This window comes from Thamnophis sirtalis, unplaced genomic scaffold, assembly GCF_051295495.1.
Source record: "Thamnophis sirtalis isolate CommonGarterSnake01/CBP01778 unplaced genomic scaffold, rThaSir2_p1.2 scaffold_5, whole genome shotgun sequence".
NCBI classification, from domain to species: Eukaryota; Metazoa; Chordata; class Lepidosauria; order Squamata; family Natricidae; genus Thamnophis; species Thamnophis sirtalis.
This window is the reverse complement of record NW_028261385.1, coordinates 51,859,635-51,872,968: the sequence shown is the minus strand read 5'-3', so window position 1 is coordinate 51,872,968 and position 13,334 is coordinate 51,859,635. Positions and strand designations below refer to the sequence as shown.

Sequence of the window (13,334 nt, the reverse complement as noted above, 5' to 3'; positions counted from 1 at the left end):
ATTAATCACATGGTAAAACCTTCACATCTACTAGGTTTGTTGTGTTTATAGGGTCAATATTCTCATTTAACTTTATAATTGTGCAATCAGAGAGTGGTGAATTTAAAATATAAAGAGCTTTTCCTTCTTGATTGTTGATGGGTAAGTGTTGTAAACAGCAGGGCAGGCTAGACTTATTTCCGGTCAAATAATGAAGTGGGAACATTTGGCATTCTGCCCAAGAAAATCAGAATCTGTCACTTAAACCCAGAAGAATAGCTTACTAGTCAAAATCTGGTATACAAACTACTGTACTAGACAACTTGGAGTCATAGGCCAGTCTGCTGTAATAGCTCATCTTTCTAAAATATTGTAAATATGATATAACGCATTATGCTTTCCATAAATATGTAGGATCACATTGTGATGGTTAGGGTTATGCCACAATGATTATGTGCCAATATCACAGTATTTCTGGGCATTCTATGTATCAAAGAGCTAGACAAAGCTAGACAAACATGAAGAACCTTTTCTCCAATTCTAATGTCATAAAAATAATACAAATTTGGCTTGGATGAGCTCAGAAGTTTCCACACTGCAATGATTCCAACCATTGTTCATATAAATGCTTCTCTTAGAAAAGGTCAACCAAATGGAGTTGCTTCCAGTGAGGAATAGTGAACTGATACCCCACGAACAGCAGGAAGCATTCTGGCTAAAAGACTGCCATTTGGCCTCACACTCTTTAATACAAGTAGTCCTCAATTTATGACCACAAGTGAGCTCAAAATTTCTGTGGTAAGCAAGACAGTTGAATTTTGCCCCATTTTACAATCTTTTTTACCACAGGCGAACCAGTGGTTAGTAATGGTTGCTAAGTGAATCCAGTTTCCCCCTTGACTTTGCTTATCAGAAAGTCGCAAAAGGTCTGACCCCAGGATACTGCAACTGTCATAAATATGAGCCAGTTGCCAAGCATTCAAACTTTGATCATGGGACCATGGAGAGGTTACAATGCTTGTGTGAAAAACAGCCATAAGTCACTTATTTCAGTCTATTGTAACTTTGAAAAGAATGGTTGTAAGTTGAGAGCTACCTGTAACATAATTTTTAATGTTTTTACAATAATTTTTATATTATGCAATTCAGGGCGTTGTACAAACTAAAACAAGGGTATCAAACTCAAGGCCTGTGGGCCGGATCCAGCCCATGGGGTGCTTAGATCTGGCCTGTAGGGCCACTCTGGAAACAGTGAAGAACCTCCCCGTGGTGCCTCTGCCAACAAAAACAGAGCTCCATTTTCGTTGGCAGAGGGCTGCAGGAGGCCGTTGCAGCTGGCAGAGCACTCAGTTCACCACAGGTGCCCCCCCACCCCGAGTGACGTCGAGCTGGCCATGTCCATCTTGGCCACACCCACCCCAGGCCCCCAAGGTCAAACACAACCCTGATGCGGCCCTCAATGAAATCGAGTTTGACACCCCTGAACTAATATATAACAAAAGCCAAACCTACTTCTGTAGACAACATATTCTATAATGTGGAAGCAAAGTCAAAAAAGCCTACTTTCTGGCCACTCCTCCTTTCCCTTCCTGCTGAGGCACAACCTTGAGTAGGTCCTATGTAGTGCATTCACATAATGGAAAAAATCGTGTTCCATAAATTGCTCACTAATATGATTCACAGATGTTGCAAATTATTGTTGCTAAGTGAAACATTTGTTAAGTGAATTTTGCCCTATTTTATAGCAGTTTGTGCCACAGTTGTTAAGTGAATCACCATAGTGGTTAAGTTAGTTTCAGGGTTGTTAAGTGAATCTGGCTTCCCCATTGACTTGGCTTGTCATAAGGTCACAAAAGGGGATGACATGATCCCAAGGCATTGCATGATCCCAGGTCATAAATACATGCCAGTTGCCAAGCATCTGCATTTTGATCACATGATTATGGAAATGCTGCAGGAGTGGTGTGGTGGCCTAGAGGTGGGGCTTTCACCTCACAATCAGGAGGCTGTGAGTTCGATCCTCGGTAGAGGCAGATATTTCTCTCTCAGCACAATGAGAATGTATCTGCTGAACAAAACTCCATATTGGCGACAGGAAGGGCATCCGGCCATTAAACGCTCTCCTAGCTCCATTCAGTTGCCTAGACTCCACTCTGCAAGGAATTATGGGGTCATTAAAAGATGATGATGATGGAGTTTCTACAACAGTCCTAAGTGTGAAAAATGGTCATAAGTCACTTTTTCATGCTGTTGTAACTTTGAATGGACACTAAATGAACTGTTGTAAGTTGAGGACAGGACAGGAACGACAACCCTATGGTATCCCTCATTGGGGCACCATGTGCTCATTTGTAGAAGACTGCTTAATACTGTTATCTGGATCAATAGTGTCATATTATGCAAACAAAACCAACATGCAAAACAGTTTTAGAATTTGGAATTATATGTCAAGTATATAGCAGCACAGGGTTCTGATCTATGTCAAATATTTTTTCTAGATATCTACAACAGTTCTAACATAGAAAATGAAGCAGTTGTTCATCATTTAATAAACAGATTTTCAAGAATAATATTGGATTTATACGTTTTATCAAGCCATGGGCTCAACTGTTTGCTTGCAGACATTTCATTACCCAGCTAAGTGGCATCATCAGTGTTAGTGAGTGAAGGGTTTGTTCTCTGTTTACATATAGTAGCTTGCCCTGCCAGTGTTAGAGAAGGTATAACTTTCTCCTTGGTATTACCTTCAATAGAGTGTTGTTTTCTGCTTGATGGTTTTTCTGGTGTTAATCCCTGCTGATCTGGGTGTCATTAGCCATATCATTTGAGCTATTTTCCATCCAGCTGAACAGCATATAGAAGGTTTATGTCTGACAGTGGTGGGCAAGTTATGCTTTCATAAGCATAACTTTTTTTTCTTTTTTCTGAGCAGCACCAAGGATTGATTGTATAATGCATGCATAGACCAATTCAAGAAATAATGAGCAACTGGGGTCCCCTTTTTTTTCCAATTTACTCAGCTGGTTTTAAATTCATTATTCTTGGCTGATTCTACTGAACTAAAAGGATTTAAACCGCATGTCCCCTTCTACATGACCCTAGCGGTGGATGAATATTCAGTCAATTCCATAGAGTCTAGATAAGCCTGGAGGTACTCCAAATGTTTTACAGCTGTAACTTCCAAGATTTCCCAGTCAGCTTAGTCTCTGAAATTACAGTCTTCTCAGCGCATCTGGAAGCTACCAAAGTGAAGAAGGCTTAATGCTAACATTTTCTAACTAAAGAAACTCACAGGCTGCTACACACTACATTCCAATAACCTAAGATGAAATTCTAATACCCATTTGCTAAAGATCACGGCAGCTGTTCAAAGGAAGAGGGAGAAAAATAGTACAGGTGAAACTCAAAAAATTAGAATATCATGCAAAAGTTCATTTATTTCAATAATGCAACTGAAAAGGTGAAACTAATATATGAGATAAGACTCAGTACATGCAAAGCAAGATAGTTCAAGCCGTGATTTGTCATAATTGTGATGATTATGGCGTACAGCTCATGAAAACCCCAAATCCACCATCTCAGAAAATTACAATATTGGAATTAATAAAACAAGGATTATACATAGAACAATATTGGACCTCTGAAAAGTATAAGCATGCATATGTACTCAGTACTTGGTTTGGGCTCCTTTTGCAGCAATTGTGCCCTCAATGTGGCATGGCATGGAAGCTATCAGCCTGTAGCACTGCTGAGGTGTTATGGAAGACCAGGATGCTTCAATAGCGGCCTTCAGCTCTTTTGCATTGTTTGGTCTCCTGTCTCTCATCTTTTTCTTGGCAATGCCCCATAGATTCTCTATGGGGTTCAGGTCAGACAAATTGGCCAATCAAGCACAGTAATCCCATGGTCATGGAACCAGGTTTTGGTGCTTTTGGCAGGGTGAGCAGCTGGAAAATGGTCAGCATCCCCATAAAGCTCGTCTGCAGAAGGAAGCATGAAGTGCTCCAAAATCTCCTGCGTTGACCCTGGTCTTAATGAAGCACAGTGGTCCAAAGTCCTCTTTTCTGATGAGAGCAACTTTTGCATCTCATTTGGAAACCAAGGACCCAGAGTATGGAGGAAGAATGGAGAGGCCAATCAAGCACACTAATCCCACAGTCATTGAACCAGTTTTTGGTGCTTAGGGCAAAAGTTGCTCCCAAACTCAAAGTTGGCCCCATGGGAGTCCGACAACCAGTCAGAATACATTTCTTACACAGGAACAGGAAACAGAGAGATGGGGCCAAACAGAGAGTATAAAGCCAGGAACTTTCAGCTCTTCCAGAGCTTCTCTTCTTCTCCACCCAACCTTGAAGCATGTGATCACCTTTTCTGTTCAGGACTCAAGCCATGTGGTCCTGTCCACCAGTAAACCATCTTTCCAAGCAGCCTCCATGTCTCTAGTGTCTTTTTCCCCACTTGGAGCCTAACCCAGAAGGACATTTCTTTTAACACTACCATGCAAAACTTCTCTTAATCACGTGTTCCAAGATCTTCAAAATGAACAAACCCTCCACTTCATGCACTTCAAGTGGGCTATATAAAGCACATGGGGGAGGCACTGATTTGTAATGGAGAAACAAAGCTAGACAAACATGAAGAACCTTTTCTCCAATTCTGTCCAGATTCTCCTGATGCTTTCATTATCAAACTATCTTCTCCCTCCCCTGCAATCATGGTTCTGTTATGCTATTTTTCCCTCAAGACATACACTTTTCCAAGTTTCCTTCTGTCATTTAAGCTATTTATTTTCCTTCCATCAAATAGTATGGCAACCCTGCAGTTTCCTAAAGAAAAAGAGCCACAACTGTTCTTTGGAAGGACAGATACTGAAGCTGAAGCTCAAATACTTTGGCAGCTAATGAGACAGGGAGGGGCTTGTTGGAAAAGACCCCGATGCTAGGAAAAGTGGAGGACAAAAGGAGGAGGAAACAGCAGAGGATGAGATGGTTAGATAGTGTCGTCAACACAATGAACATGAATTTGGGCAAATTCCGGGTAACAGTAGAAGAGAGTGGCATGTTGTAGTCAATGGGGTTGCGAAGAGTCAGAAATGACTTAGTGACTAATCCACAATAACAACCCTGTCTTTATTTGTTAAATAAAATAAAATACACTGTTTTTCTTTACAAAGGGGAGAAAAATAATATCAGGAAACATAATTTGATCTAGTTGTTTCGAAATGGAAATCGGATGGTTTGGCCAGCCTCCACCTGAATTTGCTCATATACCCATTTCCGGTTGCAGCGACATTCTGCTCCACACTTGGTTGAATTACACTTAGGACAAGGGTAAAAGCAGCCCAGGCAGTTCTTCTCTAGACAATCACACAAATCTGCTTTATTGGAAATCAGATGGCCATGTTTGTCGTATTTCTTCACAGTCCTATAAAAATAGCAGGCAGAGGAACCTTGTTAGATTGTTAGAATATGAAGCCAAAAAAAAAAAAGAAAGAAAAATGCATTGTAAAGCAAAAAAAAAAAAATATCTCCAGACTTCCCCTCTGATACTATTTTAATGTACAAATAAAGAACACTTTAATCTTTGCCTCAGAATGGAATGCAGCATTACCAGAGACATATTTAAAAGAGGAGGAAGAAAATTGCTTTGACAGATGGTTCCTCAGGACTGCTTCGCATGGGAATTTTTTTAAAGTCAGGTAAACTATAAATGGCAGCCGTGGTATGCCAGATTGTGTCCTGTTAGGATATGCACTTTTTTTAAAATATATGAAAGCGATATTCCCAGTGGAAAAGAGAAATATTAGGATTCTGATCAGCTACATAAGTCTTAAAAGTAGGGCATGCAGAGCAGCAAATTAAATTCCAATTAAGTAGAGGACTGCCAAATTGCTAATGTGGAAAACAGCCAGCCACATAGACTGGATAGCGAATTTAATACTCATGCAAACTAACTAGAGATAAAATCTGACATGTGGCAATATTTTGTGGAGGCTGCAGGTAGTTCTTGACTTATGACTGGTCCTTTAACAACCATTCAAATGTATGACAGGCCCAAAATGGGTGTCACTTCTGGCCATCATAAAATGTCATTCCACCTCCTTCCTCCCACCCCACCTCACCCCCAATATCACATGACCACATTTTTAACACTGGGCAACTAGCTTGTAGCATCCTGTGATCACTTGGCCATGATTTGTATCCTTTTTTTCTGGTCTCTGGCAAAAGAGCACTCATTCAGAAGAATGGGTTCTCATTTACAAGCATGGCATTTACTTAACAAACACATTTTCATTTAACAACCACTCCAAAAAATATTGTGAATTCAGGTTCAGTCACATGGGTGTCTTGACTTATTACCATAATGATTTATACCCAAAAATCTGGTCCCAATTGCTATCATAAATCAAGGACTGTTATATATATATGTATGTATGTATGTATGTATGTATGTATGTATATGTGCGTGTGCGTGTGCGTGTATGTGTGTGTGTGTGTGTGTGTGTGTGTGTGTGTGTATGTTTTCTGAGGTTAGTATGTAGGTCTCTAGTTATTCGGGTTTTCTCCAATTTTACGTGGGAGAAAACCCGAATAAATAAATATATATTTAAAGTCACAACCCCTGGTATGCCCAAATATGGGAGGAAGGTCACACTTCCATTCTCTGCCTTCGGCTCGTCACAAGAGACCATCCAGACAGAAACCCAATATTTTTTACTGTTGCCTTTTTGTTACATTTGTTATATTTGTGCTGATAAATAAATAAAGGGAGACTAGTATAGATCTATTTCAAGCTATTTAGCTCTCATCAGCTAGCCATACCTATTCGATTCCCAGCAAGGGTATGGCTAGCTGATGAGAGCTAAATAGTTTGAAATAGATCTATACTAGTCTCCCTTTATTTATTTATCAGCACAAATATTATATATATATATATATATATATATATATATAGTATGTATATGCATGAGAGTGTGTATACACAAACACAAATGCATATGTGTATGTGAAAAAATATAGGCTATTGCTTCTCTTTGTCAAAATAATATAATTCTTATTCTGATATTTTTTTACAGTGGATTACTTCTTGTGTTTATCCACTTATTAGGGTTCTGAAACCTTTTAAGATTCCCATTTAGATGCAAAACTAAATAAAACTATCAATCAACATACTGAATATCACCCTACATTGCTGGATGTTCTTTCTGTAGTTTCTTAGAAACACTAAATAAAATGCATGAGGACTAGAAAAAAGTATTATATGTAGCACTTGAAATAACACTCCTAATTTATTCTTGCCCCTTAAATGTTCTAATGAAAGACTGAAATTTAGAAGAGACATTCTGGAATTTAGAAGAGACATTCTGAATATGAAATAACGTTTCAGCCTTGAAATTTGAAAGCCAGAAAACTTTGCACATCATGAATGTTAATTGTATTTCATTTAATATTTTGTGAATGTATATATGTATGTGTTTGCACAATACATTAAATTTAAACCAATATTTGTATTTGTCTTGGCTCCACCTACTTGTAGTATGATACACATTATTCTCAAATGAAGCCTTCAGCCCAAAATCAATTGTAACCCTTAATATTCTAAATGACTTATAATTAAATTCTGAGCAGATTTATTCTTAAATACTTAAATAAGAGAATTTTAAGGAACAATAGCCATGATTGCAGCAATCATGGTAATTATGAATAGATTACCCCACTCCCCGCTAACTGAAGTAGACCTTTCAAGAAGGCATCCATTAGTCTGGAGCCTTAAGCATCTGATGGTGATCAAACAACCCTGGACATTTCTATTTCCAAAGCTAATTTAAAATATAGAAAGAACTTGAATACATCATCTTACTTCTTTGTCGTATTAAAACAATCCTGATTTATCATTGACATACAGACTTTCTTTTGTTGTTCCCGAGTTTCTGGGTTGAAATCTGCCAGCAGAGGTCCTGGATTTTGAAATGCCAAGCATTTTAGCTGTCGTTCAATTTGTTGCTGTCAACAAACACACTAGTGGTTATGATAAAATGTTCACAGTTACATTTAGGAATTCAGTATTACCGTATTTTTTGGAGTATAAGACCCACCGGAGCATAAGACGCACCAAGATTTTGATGAGGCAAATTTTTTTTAAAAAATTGCACTCTACAGACCTCCCAAAACAGCCCATTTTTAGTGAAAACAGGCCTGGTTTTTTTTGTCAAAAAAAGGCCAGGCATAGCCTTTAGGAGGCTTGTATAGTGCAGGCTAAACACCCAATGATAGGCTAAAAAGAGAGAAAGTTCACAGCAGAAGTCAGCAGTTGAACAGAGCCCCCCCCCCCCCCCCCGACCATTTAGTTGCCAGGCTCATTTCTGAGGAACTGTAGATCAGGAGTCTCCAACTTTGGCAACTTTAAGGTTTGTGGACTTCAACTGCCAGAATTCATCAGCCAGATTTATGTTGGGAGAAAAGACAAAACATCACTTTGATAGAAGAACAACCAAAAACAACTTTAAGCTGCTCCTGTAGCAAACTGGGGATGAAGCAAGCAATGTTACAATTATATGATCCTTAGAAATGGTTATCTTTGTTGTGAAATTCCAAGATCAGCACCTGTCCTTGGAATTTATATAAGATAGACATTTCAGAAACTTCACAGAGTGTCCTAACATATATATTCTGGTTTACTAAAAACTGAGGGGGGGGGGTTGTCACAAAGTTTGGTTTTATTGTTTTGTCTCAAATTAATGTGTACAAATAAAACCAAACTTCAGGAGAAAAACATCACCGTTTCTAGCAAACCAGTGATGGGGTGTCAAACTTGCATTTGCCACAGGATCATCACGTGATGTATCGTGACTTTTTCCCCCTTCGCTAAACCGGGCGTGAGTGTGGCCAGCACGTGATGCATCCAGTCTGCAGGCTGTGAGTTTGACAGCCCTGGCACAAGGGATCTGCCATCCACTCCAGCCTAAGGCCTGTAGGAAGAACCAGATATTATTGACTCATTTAAATAAGGTCAGGGTAGGGACGGTGGGGATTTTGTTCTAGAAGGCAGACACCACAGGAGAGGAGGCCTGCTTCTCTACCTGGCATGTCTAGTTGTCCTGCTGTGGCTAAATATTTGCTATCTAATTACTTAGAGAAAACCTCCATGGTCTGAGCAGGTTTATACAGCACGTAGGAGATCAAACTGCATCACAGTTATTCAGGTCTTGGGACACATTTCCCTGTTCGTGTTTGAGACTTCAAAAACAAACCAGAAATAAAATGAAGTTGCCTCAGGCAATTTATGCACCCAGCATTGCATGATTGCAGCAATAAACCTCAAAGCATTCTGGCAGAAGTTTTTCTATGCTCACGTATTAGTCTAATATATAGCATTACTCAAACGTAGAGTGCTTATTGTCTCCTGGTAAAAATGAAGTCTGACTAGAGAAATTATTATTCTACCTACTAGGTAAGGGCTGAAAGCCCTGCCCTTGGAACTTATATAGGAAGACATTTCAGAAACTTTACAAGTAGTACTGCACATGGTGTGCTAATCCATAATTGTAACGGTATGTGGGAATGATCTTGGGAAAAGGGGTGAAGCAATGTTGCCTAGGAAATAATCAGATAACAAAGGGCGTAGCCTCCAGCTGCATAGTGGCCAGAGAAGGAAATTCGGAAAAGAACCTCCTTAACCTCTCAGGCTATAAAAGAAACAGCAGGAGATTTGTATCAGCAGGATTACAAGACTTGGTTAATGTACCTTTACAATGGAATTAGCTCATCTGCTTGTGCTTTCTGTCTGGCCTACCTGGGAAAGCTGACAATAATATGAATTGCTTGTGTGGGGCTTAATATGGTGACAGAACTCAATTATTACGATTGAGTGGCAAAGTGTTCTCTATGGAATAATGCTTAACCAACAAATTTTAAAGCTGGGGAAAAACTAGTGGGGTTTGCTATGGATTGATATGCATAATAAACAGAGGGAATTTTTCCTACCTCTGTATTTTGTTTGGAATGTTATGTTTTATCTGTGGCTCTTAAGCAACTCTTGCTCATTCTCTTTTAGCTGTATTCCAGACAAACACAGCTTGTAAACATGATCCTAGTTATCTTGTCATGTTGCCTACCTTGTTAATAAATCATTGGGATAGTGGGATCATGCAACCCATAAATAAATTGTGCATTTATTCAACATTAGATGGGATATCTTAGAAAAATAGAGGCAACTTGTCTTTGTTAAATAGTGAGATTGAGTAAATGTGTATACTACACCTTACTATGTTTTCCTCCAACCATGTTCATTTGGAGTATAAATATATTAATGCCTTCTATTAATTATTCAATTTTCAAGGTAACTTGCTTTAAAAGTTACAGTTCTTACAGATCAAGTCATTTGTGTAAATCTAAGTTACAGGAATATTATGGCTGTTTCAAGGAAATTGTGCAGGTGCCAGTAGAACATCAATCCCATTCTGTCCAGCTTTCTGAATAGGAGGTATCATTTGGAGATATTGGGGCATTGGTTGATATTTTGTGAGGAAAGAAATGCTGTCTGAATGTTTGTCGACTGTCAATGGTTTTAGAGAAATGAAAGAGAGACTCAAGAGCAGTAGATTATTTAGGTTGTCATCATAAGCATATCAGAAGCTAATAGATGCTAAAGTAGGGGTATTAATAGAGAGGGTGCCATAGAATGCTTTCACCCAGTGTTTCTCAACCATGTATCTTAGTTGCCAAAGTTGATAAACATTGCTTGAATCAGATTTTGAAAGTGGCATAGGAAAAAGTGCATGATTTGGTGGCAAGGTGGTGTCAGCCGTGACAGGTAGTATATGTGGTACCCAGGCCATTCCCTGAGTATGCAAACATCTCAATAAGTACTATTGGACCAAAGGTGGCTGTGACTTGGGCTCGCTGGGAATTTATTGGGCACATACCAATATTGATCTTTCTGTTTGTCTGCTTGCCTGTCTGTCTGTCTAGCTTGGGATTTCTACGTCATCCTGCCATTTGCTCAAATGGGTTTATGCTGCACCAGTTTAAAGTGCTGCCCAGCTAGATTTTGCCTGCAGGGGGAAAGCTAGTAAAGAGAAAGCAGAACAGAAGGCTGAGCATCAGGGAAAAGAAAAGCTAAAGCAAAAATAACCTGAACAGGATCAGCCACAAAAAACCCAGACCTGGGAGCCAGAAGCTACTTTCTTTCTGGATTTATTTGCATGCATTTGGAATGGTGCAAACAGTAGCTTCCCAGTCAAAGGTTTTCAAAATACTCCTATAAATTAAAGCTACTAAGTGCTCAGGAAATGGCACTCTCATTTTATGAATGTTATAGGCTGGACAAAATAATTACATGGGCCTTGAATGGAGAACAAGATAAGAATGAGATTATTTGGGTCATTCTATGACACTCTTTGGGGGGGGGAGGGAGTGGACAAAAGAAAAAGAAATAGTGTTTGTCTTTGTCTTGCACTATAGTCAGCCAATAGATCAGAAGGACTAAAAGAAATTTATGTCATTCCATGGATGGGGCTGAATCAAGGTGTATGCAGAGAGAAGAATTGTATTAAATTATCTCATGTCAATGTGACATATCTACAGAAAAAGGCTGCTTTTCAATACCTTTTGAAATTGGTAGTAGCTGCAAAAAAGAAAATTGTGGTGGTGCTGCTGAAGACACAGGAGCAAAAGTTAAGGATAAATAAGGAGATTGCAATGTTGAATGGTACTCTAGTTCATATTTGCATTACCATCCCCAAATAGTGTTGTGTTGTTGTTGTTGTTGTTTTGTTGCTTTTTATTTTTCTAACTGCACGAAGGAAGCTAGGATGGTCTCTGTTTTTCTGATTTTTATTTTAGATCTTTTGTGAGTTGCATATATGTTAAAAGATATTTAACAAATAGGAAAAAGCAGTATCCAACAACATGAGCTGCCCCTTTTTGGCAGAAAGGGATCCATGACAAGAACCCACAACGTTTAAGCAGATTCCTAGATTATATTCTGTGTTCTCATTTAAGTCCTCTGGCTTATCAAATAAATCCTTTGTTTGAATCGGATACATTTCTAACTTTAGGGTTACCTTAGGCATCCAATATATTTATATCAATACGAAATTCCAAGAAAAGAAATGTCTAGAGATTCATAACAGAAAAGGATAACATATGAATCAAGAGCAAGACCTATTTTTTTATCTTTAAAAGTGAATTATAAAACATTTCCTGAAAGTTATAAATACTTTGGAGAATTCTGAAGTTGTACCTGTTGTTTTTGCTCCAAGGTCATCTCCTTAGTGCATACGCTGCTTCCGCCTGCCAATTCCCCTGCTGCAGACGGGCCCCCTGAAGGACAGGGGCCTTCCAAGCAATCACCCATTTTTAAAAGTATGCAAAAACCTGCAATGAGAAATCCACAACTCATGGATATAGAACTTTGTCAGGGAAAATGCCAGGGTCTTGGACTGTTGAATTAAACACCATGATAATATCCATAGGTGAAGCACTCACCCAGTTTCAGTCCCCAAACTTCAGCTTGGTTTTAAGGCGAAGGTGTGACTCTCTGACCTTAGAGCAGTTGTTACATTCTGAAGCATATAGGTTCTGCTACAGTGTGGCCAGTAGCTGGGATGTCTGGAATTGTAGTCTAATAATAACTGGTATAGGTAGTCCTCAATTTACGACTGCAGTTGAGAGCAAAACTTCTATTGCTAAGTGAGCTATTTGTTACGTGAATTTTTCCCCATTTTCTGACCCTTCTTGCTACAGTTGTTGAGTGAATCACTGCAGCTGTTAAATTAGTAACACAGTTGATAAATGAATCTGGCTTCCCCATTGACTTTGCTTATGAGAAGCTCGCAAAAGGTGATTTACATGACCCCAGGACATTGCAACTGTCATAAAACATGAACTCAGTTGCCAAGCGTCTGAATTTTGATCTTGTGATCACAGGGATGCTGCAACAGTTGTAAGTATGAAAAACGGCCATAAGTCCCTTTTTTCATTGCTGTTGTAACTTTGAACAGTCATTAAACAAACTGTTGTCAGTTGAGGACTACCTGTATACTAACAGTTCCTCACCCCTTTCTTTAATGGAATCTGCTGTCTTTATACATTTTTAAAAGGTTCCTTGGCTTTCTATTTTAGACAGTAATGCAAAGCTGTTCACCAATACCTTTGCCCAAGAACCGCACATTATGAGATTCAGCTTTGATCGCTGGCATTTGTTAGGATTTTTTTTTTTACTGTTGTATAGCTATAGTATACTGTTGTATTTTGCTGTCATTATTCTTTATCCCATTCAGGCTCTTTGAATGTAAAACATGACTGGGAATATGCACATGTACATTGATTTGGAAAGAAAGAAACGAAAACATT

At 38.9% G+C, this 13,334-nt stretch overlaps 1 protein-coding gene across 1 annotated transcript; it reads right to left on the bottom strand.

The window, feature by feature from the left end:
• Nucleotides 1-4,544: 4,544 nt before the first annotated feature.
• Nucleotides 4,545-12,336, bottom strand: ARL14EPL (ARF like GTPase 14 effector protein like). Its single transcript, XM_014056986.2, has 3 exons — nt 12,223-12,336; nt 7,840-7,982; nt 4,545-5,403 (listed from the first exon to the last, which is right to left on the bottom strand). Exons 1-3 carry the CDS (start codon nt 12,334-12,336, stop codon nt 5,187-5,189), a joined length of 474 nt encoding a protein of 157 aa, XP_013912461.2. The 3' UTR covers nt 4,545-5,186.
• Between the last annotated feature and the right edge of the window lie 998 nt (nt 12,337-13,334).

Excerpts from the sequence above, each read along its gene's own strand:
- ARL14EPL (XM_014056986.2), bottom strand. The coding sequence starts at position 12,336 with ATGGGTGATTGCTTGGAAGGCCCCTGTCCTTCAGGGGGCCCGTCTGCA. Across the intron at positions 7,983-12,222 it reads CCTTGGAGCAAAAACAACAG|CAACAAATTGAACGACAGCT; the intron begins GTACAACTTCAG and ends GTTTGTTGACAG. Across the intron at positions 5,404-7,839 it reads TGTTTTAATACGACAAAGAA|GACTGTGAAGAAATACGACA; the intron begins GTAAGATGATGT and ends CTATTTTTATAG.